This window comes from Calypte anna, chromosome 12 (genome assembly GCF_003957555.1).
Source record: "Calypte anna isolate BGI_N300 chromosome 12, bCalAnn1_v1.p, whole genome shotgun sequence".
Taxonomy (NCBI): domain Eukaryota; kingdom Metazoa; phylum Chordata; class Aves; order Apodiformes; family Trochilidae; genus Calypte; species Calypte anna.
In genome coordinates, this window is record NC_044258.1 from 19,909,436 (window position 1) to 19,934,782 (window position 25,347).

Consider the following 25,347-nt stretch of genomic DNA (forward strand, 5'->3'; position numbering starts at 1 on the left):
CTCTCTACCTTCTGCTGGTCGGGATGCAGTCTAGCAGAGATGCTGAGAAATCTGAGCTTAGTGTAGCTCTTTATTAAATACTGCTACCTTGCTGTGAAAGTCACAGCATTTAGGTTGGCTTGTCTGGTGTGAGTGTTTCAAACAGCAGAATAGCCATTGCACTTTGACTGACACTAAATGCACTGTTCCTTGATTATTTTATTCTAATGAACAACTTACTCTTCAGTCAAGTAAGAGAGTTACTTACGTGTTAGAGTAACACTTCCTTCACACCTAATTTGTGAAATGAATCAATGCTGATTCTCAGTGTTGGCAATTATCATCTGTTATGATTATACAATATACAGAAGGTCAGTGCAAACATAACTCCTTGTGTTTTGGTTGAAGAGCCTTTCCTGTAGCTTTCAGTCAGATTTTCAGAATAAGAAATCTCCAAGCTCCTCTGACAAAAGAGAAACTGTGACAGTGCTGGAAACTGCTGCTACAGGATCCTCTGCTGCTTTAACTAGAACAAATTATCTCTGAGTCAGATTTAATAAGGATATAGAAAGCTTTGCTATGCAAAAGCAATCTGGTAGCACTTAGAGCTTGTTTGCAGTGAGTGTCAGCCCTTTTAGTCGCTGAGGTTAAAAATTTTACAAGGAAAAAGTAAACACAGAACTTGTTGGCTAGAGGAAGTGAGAGAGCTGGAGCAGCCATCCTGAAAAGGAAAAGATCTTGGCTATATCTACAAAAAAATCTTTTCCCTGCCTGATCCCCAGCCAGCACCAGTTAACCTGAACCAAACCCCCAGGGCAGGAACTGAGGCTGAGGGTGGCCCTGCCAGGCTCTGGGACTGGGCTGGGGGTTGCCCTGTGTCAGTCTCTTCCATGGCTGCTCCATGTGCCATTAAGCTGCATTTTATTTTTAATATATTTAATAATTGCAGTATTATGGGAATGTAACCTGCACCTGTGTTGGGAAGAGGAGAAGCTGGTGACCGTGTGCCCTGTGTGTGCACAGCACTGAGCAGGACCCAGGAGAAGGAGCTTTCCCTGCTGGAAAGTGAGTGCTCTCCAGACAGAAATGGCATGAGCTGATGTCTTCAGGACTGGAAGATAAAGTTGGAAGGCAATATAGATTTTACAGATAATCCTTGGTTATCATTGACAAGTTTTAAAATAAGCTAAGAATTTATAGCCTCCCACTCCTTGTTAGGCAGATGGCCTTGGTCATGGAGAATGACAATGAAGAGAATATCCTGCAAATATCGTCTACAAGATTTAATTCCAAATATATTTTTTTTCCATATGCTGTCAATCATGTGCCTGAAGGTTTTGTTTCGTGAAGATTTGTGAAAGTTGACAGATGATAATTCTGCACTGGGATCAGGATTGGTCTGCAGAGAACTCTTTGGGGTTGAGTTTGTGTCCTTAAAGCCTGACTTGGGGGTGTATAGGTATAGATATATAGACACAAACAGCAACAGAAGGGAGTAAACTTGATAGAGGTGAATTTATATTTATATTTTATTTCAGCAGCTTATGTGTTGACTGTCCACCAATATTTCACACCAGCTTCTTTTCATCTTAATATTATGGTTGACATTTATTTTTTGATCTTTATCTGAAGCAAAAGGAGTTGAGTGGGGGTTTTCCTATCTATTTGGTTTTCTTACTTAGCTCCAGTTGCCTTGGAGGCTCAGCAGCCCTGGCTGGAGTTGTTCAGCCTTCACAGCCCTCAGTGCTCCACAGTAGTTTTCAGGGCCTTGAGAGCATATGGGTAGCAGAGAAAACCATGAAGGGAAAAAGGGTAATTAGTAATTTGCCTCAATGAAATGTTTGAGTGGGAAGAAACCCTGCAGCTGTGTTGAGGCTTCACTCATCCCAGAGGGCTGGCACAGTTCACCCCGGGCCAGCATCCACAAAGCAGCAAGCAGGAGGGAGAGAGGAAAACCCCTTCCAGGCTTCTGAGAAGATGGGGACTTCAAATGGGATTCTTCCTCTTCACATTCCTGAGAATAACTGAGTGTTCAAAAATAAAGCTGGAGAAAACATTTTATTCTTGTAACTTCTCCAAGAATCCTTTATTGAAAAGAATACGAAAACAGACAATTTCTCTTTTTCTGAAATTCACAAGAAAAAAGGAAACAGAAACTGTGGAGAAAACTGTAAAGGTTCTTGGGGAAAAAACATCAGAAATAGTAGTTCTTCTTTTAATACACTTCCAAGGGGGAGGGGATTTGCAAAACTGTCTTTGAGCTTTGTGTTAAAGCTTTCCTAAGTGGTACTTTGAGGACCTGTGTGATCCTTTGCTGAGGTTTGCTCCTGCCTAAAATGCCTAAAATGCTGCTGCCTGGTGAGAGCTGGGCTGGAGTGGAGCTGCCTGCTTCTCATACAAAATGAATCCCATCTTGCTGTACCTCACTTTTTCCTCCAGGCACTCCCAATGTTTCAAGTTTTTCTTTACTACACCTTTTCTGTGCAGAAACTACTGGATTTGGTTGTTTGCTCTGTGTTTTTATAAGTATAGGAGTCATTGCTTTGGGGGCACCATGGGGAGGGGATTCTAATTGGGGAGTGTGGACATGGGGACAAAGACCTTGAGGTTTTATTGAAACCTCAGATTAGTCACAGAAATCCATTTTGACTGAGTGGGGTTTGTGAGGAAGCAAAAGCTTGGAGAGTCCTGGCTTAGAGAGCTCCTTTTGGGCCAGTGCAGTCTCAGATCCCAAAGAGTTAACTGCTCTAGAAAGCAATGGGATCCATGCAGGGTTTAAGTTAGGGCTAATACAGGATTAAAGTTAAACATTGGGTTGAGAAATAGACATCAAAGTACTTGAAAAAAATAGAAAAAAAAAAAAAGGAGGAGGAAAAAAGCTGTCAGGAAAATGAGTCGCAGCCTTAGACTTAGCAACTCGGTAACTTGAAAAGAAAAACTTTTATCCTTCAGAGATTTTGAAGTGCCTGTCACTTAATGTTCCTTCCTTCAAGTCGTGGTTAAAGGCTCATTTCAGAAAACCAGTGACTCAGCTGCTCTGAATATCTGTTCAGTTAGCATGTGGCTCATGTTGGAAGCCCCAAGACTTTCTCCCACCTCCAAAGATGCATTTTATTGGTTGATGCTTTATTGGAGGCATCTCTGTTACTATGCTAATTTTAAACATACTTTAAATATTTAGATTTTTCAAGTGTGAAGTCATAGTACACTGATATTGATAAGCAGAAAGAACATTTGTTTATAAATATTTATTGTTTTGCAGATGCAAAGGTAAGTTTATCTAGATTTTTTTCCCCACGTTGGAAAGTGAGTGCTCCAGAAACTGTGCTGTCTGATTTGCACTGGAGTAAAATGCTGCCTAGTGCTGATCTTCTGAAGGACTGCAAACATTGCTTGGATCTTTTTTGGGATGAATCAGTGAACTTGAAGAAATAGCACAGTTCCTCCTGTGGTGCTTTGGCCACCTCAGTGCTGTACAGACAGCACCATGAACACCTTTGCATGAATCAGTAGAAATATCTTGTCTTTCTGGTTGTAACCTCAGATAAATTCCTGTGTCTTCCTCTGTACACACTGCATGTTCTCGAGGACAAGACCTGCTCTGTGCTTTATGTCCTTGTGCTCTTTGCTTGGCAATGGTGTGGGTGCTGTGGAGATGGTTTGTTCTGGACAGAGCTTTTGATAAATCAGTTGGGTGGCCTGGTGGGAGACACTCTGAACATATCAAAGGGAATCTTTGAGCAAAACCTACACAAATAGACATAGAACTAGTAGATTGTACAGGAAGGAACTATATGAATCTGTTCTTTGATGTGGTAGGGCTGTAATGTGTCTTTTTAAAGTTATTTAGTGGACAGAAGCTTGAGTGTGGTTGGAAGAATAGATGATACTGACCAGATACTTGTGATGATTAAGAAAAGCAAGGTGCTCAATGGGATAACCCTTCCATAAGATGCAGTGATCTAAAGGACAACTTCTTTAATAGTCTGAGCATTGTGTGTGGCTTTTCTCTGCTTAAAAGTCTGTGGCACAACCAGCTGTCAGGTTGGGCATCTTAGATTCATCTGGAGCTAGTCCAGCCTCTTGATTCAAATCCTTGCAACTGGGTTGCTGAAGTGGACATCATGCTTTGCAATGCTGCTTCATTAGCAGCATCATGCTGGTGCTAGATCCAAGGCCACAGAAATCTCATTTTTCTCTGTGTTTCTCTCTTGGTGCACAGAAATGTTGCCATGGAGGAGAGCGTGGGGTGGGAGTAGGCAGGAACCAGCTGCTTTAGGGCCACACTGGGAGGAAAATTGGGGGAGGATAATGCTGCTTTTGCAAATAGTCCTAGAAACTTCTTGCTGTCAAGCCTTGTGTGTTATGGAAGAGCTTTGAAGGCACGGAGGGAAGGCTGGGTCTTTGGAAGAGAGGAAATCTGCTTTCTCTGCACTGCTTGGGGTGGAAGGAGGAGGTTACAAAGCCACCATCCATGGTGGGTTACACAGGTCTTTGTTGTTAGACTTGGCCTTGGCCATCTTGGGTGCTTTCATGCATCATTTAAACAAGTACTGCTTCTTAATGATGTGGTCCTGCAAGGATGAGCAGTTCAACTCTAAGACTTTTTTTTAAAAAGTGCTTTGCACAGTTTTAATCTAGTCCCAGCACAATAACTTTGATAATTAAGTAACACTCCTTAACCTGGAATAAGCCTGTGATCTGGGCAGCTGGGTTGACATTTGTTTGTCTCTTCTCCTGAGGTCTGGTGCTCTGGAGTTTGCTTTGAGTAGCTGTGTGCCCTTTGAGATTTCCCATGGCTTTGAAAGTCTGTTCCTGTTGATCATATCTCTACAGAGCAGGAAAATTACAGAGCAGGACTGGATGCAGTGGTGAAACTACAGGAGGTATTGTTAGTGCACTTGGATAACCTATTCTCCTTGCTTCTGTTCTTCTCTCTTTTTGTAAATGTAACCCAGTGGGCAGCTGTGGGGATGACTGAGTACAGGGCTGATAAAAGTAATCCTTATCATCTGCTCCCTCTGTTAGGAAGTGGAAATCCTGGATGCCAAGAGATGAAGGATGATAGTGTGATGTGATGTTCTTTCTGCATCCCTGGCACCTTTGTCAGTGTTGCAATCCTTCTGACCCACTTTTGTCACCATTTTCCAATGATTTCTGAAAACTTTCATGATAAATCTACTAGACCTTACAAAACAGAGACTGAAAAGATAACTTCATCAAATTTCATTGGAATAGAGCAAAAAGGTGTTATTGGGCTGGATTGAGGAACCATCCTTAGTTGACCACAGTGGGTATATCAGCAGTCTTGAATCAAATACTTTTAGCTAAAAAAGGAAAGTTGATTTGTATACATAACAAGCATATGGCTTGGGGCTTGTACTCAGCAGTTATTTGGATGTATTTATTAGTAAAAGTGTCAGGCAGGGATGTTTGGCAAGAAAAACTTGTTCTCTGGAATAAGGTTGGGGTTGATGAAGTTCATTGGTATTCCATGAGTGGCTCTTGAGTGAAGGCTGAAAGCTTTCTGGGTTTAGTGGTCATTTGTGTCCCCAGACATGGGTTTTCTGGGAGTGTGGGCTCTCTGGTGACAATTTTCAGGACATGTTATGGTAAAGAAGTGGAGATAATGTGCATAAAAATCATAATACTTGTCAGTGTTTGTAGCAGGGCAAGTTCAGGGCTGGAATTGAAACCCTCTGCTCTGTCCTCACAGGTGATGTGATGTGCTGTGCCCTCCCACCATGCTTCCAGCATCATTATTTCCTTTAGAAAACAATGTGATTGCTTTCACAATGTAGCATCTTGGCTCAGAAACTTGCTGCTCTACAGTGTACACAACTCCCCAATGCTTTCCTTGAGCAGTTCATCTGTTTCTCTTGAAACTGTTTTAAATCATGTTTTTAACTATACTGTAAAGGGTTTCACCTTCTAAAAGCCTGTAAAGCTTTTTGGATGACCAAGAGGAAAACTGCATTGTGGAAGCTCTCCTGTGCTGCCACACCACAGGAGGATGCCAGGCACTAGTGAGCACTTAAGGTCTTTATTAATCCTCTGTTTCTCTGATGGACATAGAATGAGTTTGTAGCAGCCGGTATCTTTTAGGATTTTTTTAAAAAATCCTTCTTTTTCTTTAAAAAAAAAGGTCAAGACATGCTTGATATCGTGAAGTTCACCTTTCAAAAATCCAGAGACATGGCAGACAAATAAATTTAGACCACTGCTTCTACTGACTTTTCATACTGTGAGCATCTTACTAAAACTGAAAGTCAATGAGGAAAGTCCCAAGTGCTCATCCATATGTAAAAGCTCAGGAAATTACAGATAACTTTTCCACATCGTTGTCAATGTTTCTGTTTCACATACACTCAGGTGTTTTGAGGGGAGTTTTCGTTCTGCTTGGATTTTATCTTTGCTTATTTTTGAATAAGATCCAGATATTTAATCAGTACAGTTGGCAATTACCATGATTAAGCCCTTGGAAAGCACCACTGTCTGGGTTTCATCTGTGATTTTCTGAAACAGTCTTGATTTGTTGATCCAGGCAGGATCCAGTTTTTGAGCATCTCTGGCATCAAGAACACTTGGAACCCACCTTCCAACTCATGTCTGGTTTATCAGGTGAAACTCACAGGGCTGTGCTTGGTTGTCCCAAAGCATGTTTGAAATTGTCGTGGCTCAAAACGATCCCTGGAGTCTAAAGATGAGTAACACAGTGAAGTGGTAGCTCTGATTACCCCAGTTCTCCTCTGAAGCCATAAATCCAGCAAGCATTGTTTCAGAGCTCCTCCAGGGGGGAGCTGGCATGGGCTGGGGCATTGAGTGCTCTGCTGGCTGCTGGTGCCAAGGGCCATTTGTTAGTGGTTGTAAACAACAAGTGGCACTGGTTGAACAGGTGAAACAACACTGTTCAGACGTCACCACTGATGCAGGGCTTGTGAACTCTTGTTATATTTACAGCAGAGCAAGAGAGGGCTGCAGTAATTTGTAGAACTCTCCATCAGGTCTGTGAAAGCAGCAGGGTTGGGTCCTGCTTCTCACTGCCACTTGCTCTGAGTTTGGGGCTGCCATTTCAGCCTGGCATTCCCTCACCCAAGGATTTCACCTGCCTGCACTCTTGCTCTGTTCCAGCTGGCAAACCAAGAGTTTCAAATAAGTGTTTTCAAATCTATTTGATATAATCAGTTGTTTGGGTTTTTTTTGTTGCTTCTGCTATTTCTGCATGTCAAGATCTTGTGTAGAAAAAGAAGACTAACCTGAAATCCTGAAAATCGGGGCATAAACCTGACACAGATCTGGAAGTAGAGGCTGGAGCATCTGACACAAGCAACCAGGAAAGTGGTAGTATGATTATGACACAAATAATTGAAAAAAAAAAATAGAGTGATTGAAAAAACTAAATGAAGGAGAAGAAAAGGAAGGAGCAGGCAATATTAAAAGAGGACTTGGGTGCATTTATTGAACTGTGAAGGTTATTGCTGCCTGGAGCCTATCAGTAGGTGATTTCTCAGGAAAGGTGGTGCTGGTGACCTGAAATGGGGACCTTTGCTGACTGTGCAGATGTGAGCCTGGGATGTGCTGAGACAGTGATGCACCTGGTTTTATTTAATAGCTCTCACCAGCACATCCATCACTTTTGGATCCAGTTTTCTCCCACAGTGATTGATCTGTTGTCATTATGTCAATAAGGCTTCTTGGCTGAGAAGTTAAAGAGATTAAGCCCACGGTTTCCTTTACAGGTTTCATACTCCTTGATTTATTGTATGAAGTTCTGGTGTTCCTGGTGCATCCTCTTACAGTCTGTTCTGCAGGGACATAATTGTGACAAACCAAGGAGTTCTAGAGGCTGCTGTGTCTGTTGATAAACAGACACCAAGTCAACAGGTTTATTTCTGCAAAAGGCTTACACTTGGCGCCTGGATGAAACATCCTTCAGAGATGGATGGTAGCAAGTTGTTCATCTTTTTTTTCTTGAAGGTAATGAAGTAGTAAAGGAGGCTAAAATAAAGTGAATGGCATCTGCCTCTTAAAAAAAAAACACAACTCCACCACTGTGCTTGTCCCCACCTGGCAGCATATCCCCAGCTTTGCACATCAGGTGAGATGTGTCACTCCAGGACCCCTGGTCTGGTTTTAGGATGTGGATTTGTGGTTTTGCTGCACTCGGGTGCCAAGCACTTCAGGGGCAGTAAGTGCCCCATCCCCATCTCCTTCCAAACCTCATCTGTGGTGGTTCCTCTGCCTGGTTTGCAGGAGGGCTCCGCACTGGGCTAAAAAACCCCCCAGAAGTGCAGTCAGAATGTGCTCATGGCTCCTGAGGGCAGGACAGAGCCTGCAGGGCCGTGCTGGCAGGAGCTGCTTCCACTCATGGGCCCTCAGCATTTGTTCTTCCCATTTGCAATCCTGCCTGATTCCCAGTCCTATTATCCAGCTGTCTGGGTTTTTAATACCTCCTGGCTTTGCTGCCTTGGCTTCCAGCTCTCACTTGCCTTATTAGGTCAAGCAGTGCTCAGCAGCTCTTCCTGGAAGGGGCTGTTTTACTTGTTTAGGGACTATTTTCCACTTTCATTTTTGCTCTCTAAAGCTCCACAGCTTGTGCTGCAGCAGCAGTGCTGGCATAGTTTAACTCTTCGGTGCTGTCAGACTGGAATATTGTGCTTTTTAGAAGTGCTTAAAGAGTTTTATTCTCTGCTGTGACATCCTGCTATCCTTCTGCAGACAGTTTCAGCAGAGGCACTGGATGTTTACAGCACACATATACCTTGTCAGCACAATCTGCTTGTTCAAATGACAACCAGAGTGCAGTTTCAGTGCTAAGGCTCCATCGTGGGGGTCTTGGACAAAGCTTTATTAGCTGCATGGACAGGACTTGGACAGCCTGAGTAACGCTGTTTGATAGACTTCAGCAAGAGCATCTCTGGTCCTCTGCCAAAAGGATGGTGACTGTTTAAAGCAGAGGGAGGGAGAGGGCCTTAGGAAGTGATGTGAAAGCCTCCAGTCAAACCTAGGAGCAGAAAGCAAGGAATAAGCTGTCAGACAGCAGATGTGGATGCTGGTGATCCACTCAGTGTGCCTGGGACAGCAGCAGAGGTCAGCAGCTCTGCTCTGTTCAGCTCCAGAGTGGGGTTTCCTGTAGTTAAGGCAGGTCTGGGTGGTTGGGGTTTTTGTTTTACTTTTTTTGTTTTGTTTTGCATTTATCTTTGCTTTGCTAAGCTCTTCAGATACTGCTCTGCAGGTCCCTTTATAGCCACTTCACTGGAACATCCCCGAGGCAGCACTTGCCTTATGGATGCTGTCTGCTCCCACACTGCTGGAATTGCATTCTTCTCATCCCTTTGCAGGCTCCATGGAGAAGACAACCATTGGGGAATTCATTGGGAATTAGCTTGAAAATTGAAGAAATAATCTGAAAAATAGCACTGCAGTTCAAGGGAAGTTTCTGTCAAAGGCTGCACTTAATTGGCTGCATCCTGGGAGAGGAGGATGGGAACCTGGAGCAGGAAAGGATGTGAGGATTGCAGGAATCACAGTCTGAATAGGAGTGACCAGGGCTGTGCTGTTACAAAAAAGTGTAGTTGCTGCCTTGGGAGTATAGAAAAAGAAACATTGCCAAAAACCACAGTAATTATTTTTCCCAATTTTACTTCCTGGCAGAGCCTCAAGTGAAGATCTTGTTTAGTTCTGGGCCTTATATTTGCAGGAAGATACCAGCCAAGCAGAGAGATTCCAGGGGAGGTAATGGTCAGGAACAAGACTGATCAGCCTGGCATTTTAGGAGTTGTGGGACAGAGGAGGCTGCTGGGGAAGGGAGAAGATCTGCTCTGTGTGCTCATGTGGAGAGGGGGAGAAGTCATAGACTTATAATATAAAACTAACTTGGTGAGATAAAGAAATAGTGAAGGCTGCAAGAGCTGAGGTATGTCAGGAATGGAGTGGGCACAGTTAATTCTGCCTTGAGGAAGGGATGAGTGCAGGAACCTTTCTAAATCCTGTGAGCCCATGGTACAGAAGCTGGGGGGATGGCAGTGCAAGGGAGGGAACAGTGAGCATTTCAGGCAAGGGACCCCAACCCCTCTGTTAGTGTAAGGAAAATTAAAGCACTGAATTCAGTTTTATTATTTCTTCAATTCTTTCAACCCAGACTTCAGTAATATTATAAAATATTTAACTTCCCTGCACCTTATTTTTTGACAGCGTGGGTTTTCTCTAATCCTAATGCGTTTAAAAGCTGAAAATGGAGTCATTTTATGGAACAGCTGAAAAAATTTGCCTTTAGTTTTGCAAGGTGCTTTGGTGGCTCATTCCTTATGTCCTGCACACAAAGCTTGCTTAGCCAGAAATGATTTTTATTCTGCTGCTCAGTCACATCAGCTCTGTCTAATAGCACAACCACGTTCTATCCATCCTGCTCAACTCTGACTCTTTCAGAGGGTGTTTGAAATTTGATCTTTCTTGTTCTTCCTGTGCTTGGACCATCTGAGTCTCTCCCCGCCGCCTGCCCCCGCTTCCTGAGCTCTGTGGAGCAGGAACTTTATGCCAGAAAAGTGGGAAGAGGGGAAGGAGCAAACATGAAAATGAAATCCAGGGGCTGAGCAGTCAAAATCAGATGAAACAGGGCCAGGTGATGAGTGTGCTTTGATTCACTGCTGGTGTAAAATGCTACTGATGTAGATTGGAAAAAATGGAGACAGAGTGTCCCAGGGTTTCTGTTCTGAGCCTTGTGCTGGATGGAGTGTTTGGGGGAGATTTGTCAGGGAAGTTTTAAAGAGGCAGACAGTGAATGGCTTCCCAAGTGAGGAATGCAGCTCTTAAGTCTGGGGCAAGGGCTAAAGCCATGGAAGTTTACTTGGAAATGCTTCTGCATCTACTGAACTTATTATTTTGCTGAATTCCCATAGTATACAGTATGAATGCTTCCCCTTGGAGCATCTAAAATGTTATTTTCAGTACCTGGAAGTGAGCAGGGCCTGTAGCCTTGTCTCTTGGCAAGGTTTCTGACTAGTCCAGGATTTCTTGTCATGCTGGACCAGAGATGGAGATGAGCTATGACAGTAAAAATGTTCACTGAATCCAACAGCCTTCTGGAGGTCCTGGGCTGGCTGGAATTGATGTAGGCAGCTGGGAGCTCCTGTCTTGAGTTTCCCTTTCCTTCCCCCTTCTCCCAAACATTAGGAGTTTTTGTTACTAGCCAGGAGCCATTGTGGTTCTTTGATTTTTCTAAATGTTCTCGAGGTTATTCTTCATTTTAGGTAGTTTTTCTTAGTCAAAATTATCCATAAATAAGACATGTTCCTTAATGCCTTCAAGGGTACCTGGTATTTTAACTCTGTCCTTCACAATTTACTCTAAGAAAACTCAGTGTGCTGTTGTTTTCATGGATGTCTTGTAGCCACATCTGCCTCTGACCCAGCCAGACACCTTATCCATCAGGGTCCCACTCCTCAGCAACCAGCAGGCTGCCAGTTATCTTCAATTCTTTAACCTTTATAACCTTAGATACCAAATGTAGTTAAATGCATCAGTGGTTTTTTTCCTTTCTAAACACGTTGCTGTCCCCTCTGACTTCTTTTTTTTTTTCCCTGCAGCATCTGCACTCGGTGTTGTTCGTACCAGAGACTGAAAAATGAATCTGGTCTTTCCTGCAAATGTTTCCTTTTGGAACTGCCTGTATATGCAGTGTCTAAATATTTCTCTCTTTTCGAGTAGCAGTTTTCTTTTTGAAGGAGACCAAAGAGGTTACACAGAGAAATAAAACAAACACTGATGTGTGCTGAACTCTTTGGGTCCTAAGATGTTTGCCTGGAGGTGTTTCTCATGTTAGTGCTCTGGTAGATTTTGGGGCACTTTGCCACCATTGTGGTCATGGGGCCTTTGGAAGGTGTTTGTCACGTTGTGAGTTGTCTCTGCTTTGCTTCTGCTCCCTCTCCTATCAGGATATAATTTTTCCTGCAGGAGATACAAGCTCTGTGCTTGCTCATCCTTGGAAGGACAGCCTTATCCCACAGGAAATTTTGGGTATTTGGGTAAATGTGTTGATACTCAATGTCCAGCTCTCAGGTATATAATTTTTCCCTCTGAAATCAGCACTGCAGCCTTCTCCCTTTGCTTGGTTTGCTCCATCACCTGTAAGTTAATAACAATTACATCCTTTCCTGTGCTGGTACAGCTTGAAAAAAAACCGAAGCAGCAATTTCCATTGGTAGAACTGTGCATAAATGAATATAATGGCAAGAGGGTGGTTACCCTTATGTCTTGCAGATAGGAATTGAGGGTGGTTATTTTAACATAAAAATTAAAATATATTTAGCTCATAAATCATGCAGGCTCTGCATTTAAACGTTGGTTGCAAGGGTTATTTTCCTCCTTTGTTATTATTTAAGAAGAAAAACATTGAAAGCCCTTGAAGCAGGCAAGATGCAACAGCATGCAGAAGGGAGGTAACAGACTTCAGAGCAGCAGAAACCTCTAATAAATTTTGTCATGTAATTAGTTGAGCATTTGAATGCTGAATGACTGGGTTGCTTTGCAGTGACGGGTGTGACAGTGACAAGATCCATGGCCCTGGAATACAAATGTCCCCCTCACTTGCCCTTCAGATTTCCCCACTGAACTGCTGGCAATGTGAGGTTGGAATTCTCAGCTAGATGGGGACAGTGCAGGTTGGGTTTTTGCTCCTCCTGCTGGAGGTGTGGATGGATTGGGCTCCAGCAGGAGAGCAGGTCAGGCACTGGCTGCATCTTGGGATGGGTTTTGAAATGCTTTGCTGGGCTCCCAACCAAACCTGTTCACATGCAAATGGCAAATGAAAGGATGTCTTCTTGTCACAAAGACAGTGATTTCAGAAGGATCAGGCTCTTTTTTTGCCTCCCTCGTTATGGAAATGCAGGAATGATTAATAATCAACACATTTCTGTAGCCGCTTTTGTTCTACATTCTTTGAACCTCTTAGGCTGTCATCTCTTCATTTGAAACCTCAGCAGGAACAAGTATAGAAATAGATGATGTAGTTATCCGAGGGCTTCTGAGGAGGTGAAACTTGCCTGGGATTGAATATATGCATTTTGTATTATTCTGTGTGCCTCCTGCAAGAAAATATTTCACTTAAACACAGAAGAGGTCTTCATTTTGTCTTTAAATAAATAATCTCCTCATGCTCTGGAATGTTATCCCCTACATGAGTGTATTAAAGCTGTCTAACTTTCATAAATACAAAATTGAGAACTTGTATTTACAGTATTTTCATCATTGCCAGCTATGTTACCTCTTCATCTTCTTGCTGTTCTACAATGCATTTGAAAAGAAAAATATCCTATCCCTATATTTATTCTCTCCTGTGATCACACTTGGGCTTTGGGGAAATACTGGGTATGTAAGTATGGAAAGGTCTGAAGAGAAACTGCCAAATTTCAGCAGGGAATTGCTAATTTCCTTTTAATTTTAGTATTGCTGTGCAAAAAGGAATTTGGCTTTTCAAGTAACGAAGAAACAGCTGTGTTGGTGTTAAATATTCAGTGGGTTTTGTAAGTGACTTATTTGAATATCTTTATAGATTTCCCTCATCTGAAAGTGCTCTTAAGTAAGTTTTCTGAGAGAGGGAATGATTTCTTTCTACACTCTCACCTTTCTCCAGTTGGCATTTTGTGAAGTCGGGGTTTAAAAAATGAAGTTCTAACACACCTTTTTGTTGCCAAAAAAAAAAAAAAAAAAAAAAATTGATGCCTGATTTCTCTTGCTGCTGAGAAGCTGGTGAATTGTTTCTACTAAATGCTTAAAATAGCGGGGGGGAGATTTGGAAAAAATGATGAGTGTTGTATTACACAACCAGCCTGGCTGAAGCTAAAAGTGCTTCCAGATCATTTAGAGACGAGCACACAGGAATGGCAGAGAGAGGAAAATGGTGTTGCTGCTTCCATCTCTCTGAGCTGCTCATCCTGCCCAAACTGCAAAGGTTGGGAGCTGTCACAGGGACTGGTGCCCAGCTGGCACCTGGCAGGGCTGAGCACCACAACCTGCTCTGGATGTTGTCAGCTGAGCAGCTTTCTGAGCTGGCTCCAGGTGCCAAGGGTAGAACTGACATCACAGCATCCCTTGATGCCCCAAGCAGTGGGAAAACTCCCTGAAGGGAAGACTGGAATTGCCTGGGTATGTTTGAGTTGTGTATTTCTAGGCAGCTTCTGGTGAAAGAAAGTATATGGTATGTGGTGGGCTCTGAGATGCTCCTCTTACTTCTCCAAATCACTCCAGCCTCTCTGAAGGTACTGGGTATTTGCAATTTTTAGCAGGTCTTACAATATATTTTCTAATCATCTTACTAATATACCACCTAAATGCCACTTAAATTCCTGTGCAACAGTCTGGCCAGGTTTTTCCTTTTGCTGTGAAACCTGTCAACACAGCTGTCAACTGTGCTGTTGGTTAAGGAATAAAAATCCCTGCTTTTTCTTTGTGAAGTCCTGATTTCTTCTGCTTTGGGAGTGGAAGGTGCCTGGGATGGTGATGGGAAGCCTCAGGAGATGATCATTGTCTGGGCGAAACAATCTGTTCTCAAGGATTAGGGAGAGACCTATACTTTGATCTGGATGGAGAAGAGAAGGGATGGATTAATCAGTTGTTAGGGGCTGAATAAATTAATGGTGTCTAAAGTAGAGAATCTGGTTGGGCTTGGACAAGAAGGAGAGGCTGGAAGTTTGGAAAGTATGAGTAGGAACGGAGCAATGTCCAGTACAGGTGAAAGGAGTGGAGAAGGAAGAAGGTAAAATGAAAAGCATGGGGTAGAAAGAATTGCTGGTGGAGTCAGTGGCTGCTGGGTTCTCTCTTCATTGGATCCAGAACACTGGAGAACATGGAAGCTTCTAGTGTTCCCAGTATCCTTGATTCTGGTTATTCATCTGTGATGCTGGTGCATGCAGAGGAGAGGCAGATGTTACCTATGAGCTGCAGGTGGCAGAGGCCCCTGTGGGGACCCAAATGTCCCAGCAGTGAAAGGGACGATGTCTGACCTGGGGTCAGGGTCTGACCTGGTGCAGTTATGGACTTAGTCTATTAGCTGCAAAGCAATGGCTGGCAAAAGAAGAGGATTTAGCTTGAGAGCACTGAAATGCACATTTGATAGATGCCCACATAACCTTCATTCCTCATCCCTGTGCACTTGCAGGGCCTTTGTCCCGTGGCTGTGCTCAGTGACGTTGCAGCATTCCGTCAGTGCTTACGTAGGGCTTGAGTTTCCCACTCACCCACTGTGCAGCTCTGCCATTTCCCACTGTATATCATGGAGATCTGGAAAGAAAAGGCATTCCTTCATGGTTAATATTCTACAGTGGGTAATAAGATGTAATTGCAGTTGTAGCTTTATTTATCACCTTTCCCACATGGCTGAAGCTGCCTGAGTCTGTGATGGGTGCAGGTAGCTGAGAGGTGCAGCTGCTTTGGCTTCACTTTGGGTCTCTCAGGAACAGACTTGGCTTCCATAGCATAGTGTCTGAGAAGTAGCTGGTTTATCTTGCACAACCATCACATCACCACTGAGTGCAGACCCTGATGGTTCTCAGCTAGCACATCCTTGCATGTTGATTTTTGTGAACATTGAAGTCAGTGGAAGCTGGAGATGTAAAAGTCTCCTGGCCATGAAGCTGATGCAGTTTGACACGTGGTGAAATACATCCAGTACCAGTCAGCCTCTGGTGCTCCCGTGAAGATGATTAAAGTTGTGTTCAACTACTTGACCACTTAAGAAATAGGTTTAATAGAACCAAAACTAGGGGAAAAAAGTTGAGTGCTTTTCATGGCTTGTTTTTTAATCTGTAGCTTTTTAATTAGGAAAAAAACCTAAGGAAAACATGCTATGTTTTCTCTTCTTGCTTTGGACAAGGTCAGACATGTGTAGACCCCTGCCCTGTGCTAGAGAACAGAAGAGGTTGCTTGCAGTTAATGATGTAGAAATTGAGCCGAACTTGACAACTTTCTTGACTGAAAAGGGTGGAGAAAAGTACACTTTCATTGTGACTAAATGTAGCATACAATTAATTCTTCTATGCAGTTCTGTGTGTTAATTGCTGTCATTGTGTGAACTGATGGTTTAAGCAAAAATAGAAAATTTTATAACTGGTGTGATGCTTCCAATGCATAGTCTTAGCTTAAAGTGCCAGCCAGCAGTGGCTTTCAGTGCTGTCAATCCCTGTGAATCATTTTTATGTAAAAGAAAAATACATTAAAGAAGAGCAAACCTGGAAAGTGTGGCTTGCACTTCATTTTCCACTTTTCTTCTTTGTTCAGAAGCCCCAAAGCTGGAGGTGGAGGTGAGTGATTCTGAATAAATTGAGTTAAAGCCCCTTCCACATCCCCCCAGCTCTCTGTCCTTCCTCAGTACATGTCACCCTGTTGGGGGCTGTTCCTGGGATGCTGGGCAGGCTGCAGGGATGGCTGTGATGCTTTGGGAGAGGCTGATCAGCCCGTGTGGCAGCTGGTGGCTCGCTGTGAAATGAAATGAAACGACAACCTGCCAGCCCTGCTTCACCCTGGTGGGAGGTGAGTTAGTTTTGAAGACAAACCTTTGGCTTTCAGTGAAAGGGGTTTGGTATTGGCCTGGTGTGGCTTTGAGGGTGGATTAGGCAGGCACAGTGACATCAAATTGTTCTTTCCTTTAAAAAAGGCTTGAAAGGAGTGAAAGGGTCCCTCTCCATCAGCATCCCGAGCTAAAATTGTCAAGGTCTGTCTCCAGTGGAGCTCAGCCTCTTCAGCAGATTTAATCTCTGCCAGAGGTTTTTCCCTTTTTGGATCGAGAAGCATCCAGTGTGTCTGTTGGCAAGGCAGCCCCTCAGCAGCAGTGCTTTTTAGGTAGTGAATGAAAAAAACCCAGGTAGGTCTCTCCTGGGCTTGGCTGTAACCAAACACCAGGAGCCTTGAGAAATAGCAGGTGAAGTCGAAGGCTCCAGCCTCACATCCACCATATTGCCAAGGAGGCACTGGGAACAGCCTTCTGGCTTTTTTGGCACATCTTTTAAACTTCTAAGCTGCTACTTTAGGCACTGTCTTTGAATAGCTTAATTTATTTTTTTGCGTGTTCGGTTGCTTAGCAACAGAGAAGAGGAAAAACATTAAATGCAGCTAATTTGGTTTTATTACTGATCAGTTAGCATCTCTTTAATATAAGAAATGTATTTTTAATAAGACTAACGAGCTGTAATTCCTGGCTTTTGCCAGGCACAATGTTAAATAAACTATGTGGATGCAGTGGGTAAAGATCCTGGCTCCCTGAGGGGTTCCCTGTTACCTGGAAGTGTGCTGGGAATGTCTGTGCATCTCTGTGCTGCTGGCTGGGGGCATTTTGTGCTGCTGCTGCTTTATTATGTGATATTCTCATGTTCTTTGTGCCTCATTTTCCCTAGCAATAGAAGGGAATTGATTTGAAAACCGAAATGAACAACAACAACAACCCCCCCCCCAGTGTAACATAAATCGTGCGAAGTAGCATACCTGCTAAAATAGAAAGACAAATAGTTGAAAATGCCTCTGTTTTCCTGGGAAAGCACTGGAACATGTTACCATTTTAGTATGGCAGCGTTTTTGACTGGGACAAGTTATAAATTTTCTGCTCTTGCATCACATGTTTGGCAGCAGCAGTTAATTTTTATCATTCATGGGGCAACATTCCTGATGCCCAAAAAAGCATTTGTCTGATCAAAAGCTTTCTGGAATTTGTTTATAAACCTCTCCTTGCTGCTGGAACACTTGGACAATATTACCAGCAAAATCCCAGATAATTACAAATGGCTGAAGCAATCTCTCTGTTTATTTCTTCTCTTTTTTTTGTTTTTTTCCTTTGGTTTCTGCAGATTGCCTGTTCAAGCTCTGCCCCATGAACCGGTACTCTGCCCAGAAGCAGTTCTGGAAAGCAGCAAAGCCAGGAGCCAACAGCACAACAGATGCAGTGCTGCTCAATAAACTGCATGTAAGTGTTGATGTTTGGGATCCTTTGTATCATCAGCATTTCCATCCAGCTTGATGATATTTCAATTTAAATAAATATCTCTGATCCACTTGAGGCAGTTAACTGGGAGACACCAAGGAAGAAATTATAGAAAATTAGGATACAAGACTCCTTTTGAGACATTCCCTGAGTCTTTAAGCATCCTCTGATTTGTGACAAGGTTCTGCTCCAGGTCTCTGGCCCAATATCAGTGTGAGGGATATGGGGTTGGAGTCATGGGAGATATTGAGGCTTTTGTTATTAGTCTTTGCTAGGCTCTAATACTGCTCTACTTGAGCATTTTAGGTGATAACAGCATAAAAATGGGATCCCTCAAACAACCACAGGGATGAGAGGGTTCTCAGGCATTGGGTCTCAGGGTGGGAAGTCCTGAGTGGCAGCTGAGCTGATGATGGCATCTGAGCCACTGACCTGATAAATCTATAGGCATCCTTCAAACAAGTGGAGCTGCTGCTAAAACATGTAAAGGTTGATGGGTAATTATGGGTAATTATAAGGCCAGACATCCTCTCCTTCCTCATTAGCTTGCAGTATTTAATATTTTCTGGGTAAAATGTTGACATTCAGCAGATGAAAACCTAGTGAGGCAATTGATTGCTGTTTTTAGAACCCCTATGTAAAAAAAAAAAAAAGCTAACTTAAATACCATCTGCTGACTTTAGAGTTAAATAAAATCCATGTTTATGTTAAAATTACATAGCTAGAGTACTTCATGTCAAAATTACAATTCTAAATATTTTTAGTTTCTTTAAGCCTATATTAAGCTCATTGTAGACTGAAATACAAAATGGCCCTGTAGGAGAGTGTCATTTGCTGATTGCCATATGGCTGCCTTGCTCCTGCGTTTTGCAAAGGCTGTTTGACTCATTTTTCTTCTGAAAACATAATTTTATAACCTAGAGGTATTAACTTGGCAAGGAGAAAGCTATTTTGGTGCTGGCTGAAGCACAAAGGTCCCTCGGTTGTTCTGGATTTCTCCTGCCCCTTTGGTGATGGTGAGAGGAGCAGATCATGTCCTGAGTAACAAGGGATTCTGGGTTTGGGGTTTTTTGGTGTGTAGGGGAAGGGGGTAGTTTATACCCACGGGTTACGTGTATGAGTTCATAGATTTTCAGAGAAAATTGTGGTCTAAATGCTGTGTCATGTAGGAGAAAAAGACTTTGTGGTTGGCCTGGATTCCAGTGTCATTTATTTAAAGCTGTCTTTGCTTTCCTCAGCATGTGCCAGTTCAGTCTTTGGGACCTGTTCCTGTTCACCTGACACTTCACTAGTTTGTGCCTATGGAAATACAGGATTAGATTTTTCCTGTCTCAGTCCCAGCTGAGGGATGTTTGCACAGATTTGTACCACTGGGCACCAGCTGCTTGCTTGATTTGCTGGGAGGATTTGTGAACTTTATGGTTTTATTGGGGAGTATTTAATGTGTCCCAGTGACACAAAGGCCAATCCTTTGTGTAGCATGAGTCAAATGAGGTCTTCAGTGACCTGGAGCTGATGCATGGCTTGGAATAACTTGGTCCCATGTTCATCACTCTGATCTGAACTGGTTTTTCTGCCAGTCATATGGGTCCTTGTGCCATCCTTTCCATTTGGCATGTGGAATACACTAAAAACTTCAGTTTGCCCAATGTATCAGGGGATCTGTGCCCTGAGACACGTGCACAGGTTGCTTTATCAGTGCATAGGATTTCTGATGACACTGGTGATGCAAGATGCAGTCATCATCACTTGCCTTTTTTGGCTTCTGTTTGTCTGCTGGTGAAATTTATTGTCCTCTGCTGAGTGCTCGGTGCTGAGGTCAGGTTATTTTCAGTTAATGCCATTTAAGGGATTTGAAATCTGGGACACTTGTCTTTCTCTGGGCTCAGGAGTCAGTACTGGTTGAGAAGCTGACATCTAGTGGCCATGGAAAATGGTGGGGTTTGAATGATTGTTGGGTTTGGTGTGAGCTGAGGAAATGCACCTGGAGCTGTAATCATATTTTTAGAGAATACACTGTTTATTTATAATAAATGTGGCACCTAACCCAGTGCTGACAGAGCAGTCTTGTCTTCTGTGATTGCCTTAGGTAACTGAGAGGGCCCCAGTGTGTTGAAGAAATCCTTTTTTCTACAGAATACTTGGAAATCAAGCAAGAATTGTATTTCAACAATAAAGATAAAATCATGCTGCATTGTATTTCTGAGTAGATTTTTTGAATTTGAATGAACAGCTTTATTCCAGATTCTTCTGGAGCAAGAGCCTGCTGTCATACCTGGCCCAGCTGCTAAAAATAGCACATTTTGTGTAAGCTGAAGGTGATGAAATCTTACAGCAGCGTTCAGATAGCTCTTCCTTTGCCATGGCTCAGCTTTGTCTTGTGTTACTGCTTTGTCATACTACAGTAAGGAACCTTGGGCACTTTCTTCTCCTCCAGAGGAAAACTGGACCTTCTGTAGTCCTTGAGATCTGAGAACCAAGCCATAAACATTGATGCTTAGCCTCCAAAAAGTCCAGTTTAAATTTACTCTCTACCACTAGATATGAGTTGAAGCAAATCCTGGTTTTAATGAAAAATATAATTTTTATATGAAGTAAGAACAAATCAACTAAGTGAAATGGTTTAAAAACAACCCAGGAAAATGGCTCCCTTCCTTTAAAATGAAACAGATTATTAAATAAGCCCATGTATTTCTCTGACATTCAGATTTGCAGGGGTTTTCCCTGTTATGACCCTGCTGGTGTGAGTTGTTTCTCATCTCTTCACCTTCCCTCCCCAGGGAACTAGGGTGTTGTCTTCTCATGGCTTGTTTTCCATCTTGTCTTCCTGAGTTTTTAGTCTCATGCTTTTTTCAAAAATGTTGTCACTTTATGGAGTGTTTAAATGCTGTGTGTCTGTCTTCCTAAACACCTGGAAAAGGGAATTAGAAAATATGCTGTTGGAAAAAGGGAAATTGTTCTGTTCCAGATGCTCACATTTGTTTCTAGTTCTTTTGCAATACTCTTAAAGAGTTTTAAGTGTTTGGCCATGCTTTTTATGAAACACCCAGCAACTGAATTGTTCTTCTTTGATTCCAGCATGCAGCAGATTTGGAAAAGAAACAGAATGAAACTGAAAACAGAAAGCTGCTGGGAACAGTCATCCAGTATGGCAATGTCATCCAGGTAGGCTGTGAACACCTTCCCAAGCTGTGAAGGATCTTGCTCAAACTCCCCTGATCAATGTGACTTGAAATTTCTGGAATTCCTGGAGAAATCTGTAGCTTTGCAAGGTGTGATGGTGTCCTGACCTGGGATTCTGTGAAGCTGGAACTGCCTGTATAGCTGTGGTGGAGTCACTGCTATTTTTATGGGTTAATTGTGCTTTTTAATTATTATTATTTTGATGTCACCATGATTGCTTTCTTCAGAAATGCTTCTTAGAGCCTTCATTAGCCTTGGCCATCTGCAAAGTGGCAGACTGGCTTCCACTCAGCACTTCAGGAGTAGTTGCTGAGAGTTTTTATTTTAATTTGTGTGTGATAGTGTGGTTATCTTGTGCACATCTGCTGTGTGTTGAGGAGAGGAAAAACGAGCATTATTAGAACTGAACTCTAATTCTTATTCTAGCTGCTTCACTTAAAAAGTAACAAATACTTAACAGTAAATAAGAGGCTTCCAGCTCTACTGGAGAAGAATGCTATGAGGGTGACCTTGGATGAAGCTGGAAATGAAGGTTCCTGGTTCTACATTCAGCCCTTCTACAAACTTCGTTCCATAGGAGACAGCGTAAGTGCTGCAAACAGTACCTGCAGGTGTTTCTCTGGGCACAGCCAGGCACAGCTCATCTCCCAGAGCCTGCCTTGCAATTAATGAACTGCACACATCTTGCAGTCCATGATGCTGCAGGAACAACTTTTTCCCTATGCTGTCATGAGGGGGAGGAAACTTGCTATGGTAACTTATATTTTGGAAACATGGAATGATTTGACATTGGAAGGAATAAGGGACCTGATTCCACTAGCCTTCCATAGTTCCTGCCCAATTCAAAATGGTAGGAAAGCCTGGGTTGCTTTGGGAGATGTAGAACAAGTGATTGGTGTCTTGGTTTTCAGTCATGTCAGTTTGGAATCAAAATTCATCATCATTTCTTATGTGAGGAATGAGGTAATAATGAGGGTAAATTCCTGTTCATGGGAAATCTGGAAAATGATAGATTCTGAATTGAATGCATTGCTGTTTTAATCTTTTTTTACTGTGTCTTGGGTCTTTACTCGGGTCTGCCCCAAACCAGGATTCAGGAGAGCTCAGTGTGACCTGAGGTGTAGGTCAGGAAGGTATTTGGCACATCAACACACTGGCTTTCTCAGATAGCAGTAATTTATTCTGTAGACCACCCTCATACCTGTCACTGTGTACAGACACACATAGCACGGCCAAGGCACAGGGTAGTGCACTGTGGCCAATAAACACTTTTTAAATGACATCAACTCTCAGACACTTTCACTAAGAGCAGTTCTCTTCAATATAGAAAAGGCTTCTTGGTTTTTAGTTTTGGTTTTAGTGGGACTTTTCCCTAGAAGAAGGGAAGAACAGGACCTTCACTGTCCATAATCAAGTGAATTGTATTGAGTCCTATGCCATATGGACAAGAATCTGATTTTTCCAATGAAAGTGCATCTGGAAGGAGGACAACATTGGGCTGGTCTTTTGCTATAGGAATTAATTTGTTAAATTTTAGCCAGAGAAACAACTTCATGGAAAGCAGCAGCTAGGTTTGCTACCAGCATTACAGCCTGTGTTTCCTCTGAAAGCCTTGGAGTCCAACAGTGTGGGGTTTTTTCTGCTTGCGTGACTTAGTACAATGAGCTAAATCCTGAAGTGAGCAGAGTCCTGGTTTCTATACTCAGGCTGGTGTCTTCCCAAACTGCAAGAAAGTGATTTCCTCCCAACACTTGGTATTAAAAGGAGGAAAAAAAAAAGCTTTCTCAGGTTGCAGGTTTCTGTCTGATATTGCACTTATCTACAGGTTGTCATTGGAGACAAAGTGGTCCTGAACCCTGTCAACGCTGGGCAGCCTCTCCATGCCAGCAGCCACCAGCTTGTAGATAATCCAGGGTGCAATGAGGTAAGGACAGACTGACACAGCTGGAGCACTCACACAAACCTCCCTGTGTCTCAGCTAAGCTGCTGGGATTTGTTTCATGGAAATGGGGGAGTTGGATGGTGCCTTTGGCAGTGCTGAGGAATGATTATGCTGTTAATCAGGAACTTCACAGAGCTAGAAGACTTTTCTCATGTATTTTGGGTGCTAGACAGAGGTTTGGTCTCTTGTGCTTGGCTGGCTAAAATTAAGTTATTCCTTCAAAACCAGAAGTCATGGCACAGTGATATCTAGCAAGTGACTTGCTGGCAGGTCAGCTGTGTAGTTGCTTGCTCTGGGGTAAATGCATGAAGGGCTTTTCCTTCCCTAAAGCAATGCAGCAGGGACTGCAGGGTTTGGTTGCAAACTCTAAAAGGTAAGGCAGTAGTTTGTGGCAGTGTCTTGTGCAGGCACAAGGCTGGCACTCATGGTTTGACTTATCCTTTTAGGTCAACTCTGTGAATTGCAATACAAGCTGGAAAATTGTCCTCTTCATGAAATGGAGTGATAACAAGGATGATATTCTCAAAGGGGTAAGACTTGAAGCTCTGCTTGTTTGCAACTTGGTCACTGATGGGTAATGCCTGTGCTGACTGTGGTGTCTGGGCTCTGCCAGGGGGATGTGGTGAGGCTGTTCCATGCAGAACAGGAGAAGTTTCTGACCTGTGATGAGCACAGGAAGAAGCAGCACGTCTTCCTGAGAACAACGGGAAGACAGTCAGCCACGTCTGCCACCAGCTCAAAAGCCCTGTGGGAAGTAGAGGTAAGAATTGGAACCCAGGCTGGGGTTGGCTTTGTAGGAACAATTACTGTTAAAAATTGTGTACTTGGATTTCTTTTTTTAGGTAAAAGTCTTCCTGGTGTTTGAAGCTCAGTGTTAAAATTCCTTTTCTTACTGTGCTTTCAATGCAAAACCAAAGCTGGGTTCTGATTTCTAATGCTGCAGCAGATATTTCTCAAATCCAGGCTCTTGATGATTGAGAAAAAGGGGACACAAAAGCATCTATGAAGTCATTTTCTTACCAGTCACTAAAGTTTAACACCAGCCAATAATTTCAACTGTCCTGCTGGGTTTGCTGAACACTCTATTTTTGGTGTGGAATAATGTGATTCTGCATATCCTCATTTCACAGATTGCAATCCTTTCCCAGTCTCTGCGTGTTGCTTGTCTGGACCATTTTTTTCTGTGCTTGGCTTTAAAATGGAGTGACTAACACCTTGGCCATGGCTGGCTTCTTAAAATATCCTCACTTTATTGGTGTGATTAGAGTTGGTTTATGATTTTAAGTGGTTGCCATTAAAGAATTTAAATTTAATTGTAATGGTGGGTAGGTGTTTTTCATATTCTTTTTCCAAGAATTACCTGCTTTGATATGCATAGAAACCCACCTAGAATTAGCATTACTTTGATATGCTGCAGCCACATCTTCTGTGGTAGCTGTCCCTGAGTATTGTCACTTGACAATGTGCAGAAAAATCAATGTTCATAAGCTGCTGAGTGAGCTGATGGTGGTCTGCATGAAGTGTTCACTGTACTGAGTGTTGTTCACATGTGTTTCATCTTCTCTGTGTAGGTGGTGCAGCATGATCCTTGTCGTGGTGGGGCAGGGTACTGGAACAGCCTTTTCAGGTTCAAACACCTTGCCACTGGACACTACCTGGCAGCAGAGGTAGGTGTTGGGGCTTGCTTAGAAACTCAGCCTTTCCTTCCACAGCATTTCCTTCCTTTTGCACCTTCTGAAAAGCTCATCTCCTGCCTTAGGAACAGACCCGGGGAGTGGTGTTTGGGTCCTTGGTATTAATATGAGAATAGATGGGTAAACAGAAAATAAGGTGAAGGAGCTTTGAAAGAACACTGTGGTACAGGGGTAGCCTTGAGCTTGTTTCACTTTTTTGGTATAATTTCTAGAGGCAATAGCTCTTCTGCAAACAATAGACACTAAATAGTATCTTGTCAGGTGGGCAGTAGAAGCAAGGTGAATTTATTAATAGATGAATACACTGTAAATGGCTTGGGAGCCTTTTGGGGAAAATGAATTCAGTTACTGTTAGTTTCTCTTGAATCACTGATTCCCAATCAGAACAGTAGAACTGGCTGTAAAATGGAAACTCAGTTATGCTTCAAGCCAGTTTTATAAGAACTGTGGGTAAAGCTTAGCTGTCCAAGCACACAATAAATAAATCTTTCTCTCTTTCCATAGTAAACATCCTCCCTTCTCTATTGAAATAAGATTGAGACTTTTTATTTAAAAAAACCCAACAATTAATTTGTGAATTTTGC

At 42.8% G+C, this 25,347-nt stretch overlaps 1 protein-coding gene across 3 annotated transcripts in view; it reads left to right on the forward strand.

Annotated features, from left to right (window-relative positions):
- Positions 1 to 25,347, forward strand: part of ITPR1 (inositol 1,4,5-trisphosphate receptor type 1) — a 163,504-nt gene that overhangs the window by 27,600 nt on the left and 110,557 nt on the right. For all 3 annotated transcript variants that reach the window (XM_030458159.1, XM_030458158.1, XM_030458161.1), the window contains exons 4-10: positions 17,811 to 17,926; positions 21,023 to 21,109; positions 21,554 to 21,712; positions 22,953 to 23,051; positions 23,516 to 23,599; positions 23,683 to 23,829; positions 24,641 to 24,736. In XM_030458159.1, coding sequence (XP_030314019.1) covers positions 17,811 to 17,926; positions 21,023 to 21,109; positions 21,554 to 21,712; positions 22,953 to 23,051; positions 23,516 to 23,599; positions 23,683 to 23,829; positions 24,641 to 24,736 — 788 coding nt within the window. The remainder of the gene's footprint in view (positions 1 to 17,810; positions 17,927 to 21,022; positions 21,110 to 21,553; positions 21,713 to 22,952; positions 23,052 to 23,515; positions 23,600 to 23,682; positions 23,830 to 24,640; positions 24,737 to 25,347) is intronic.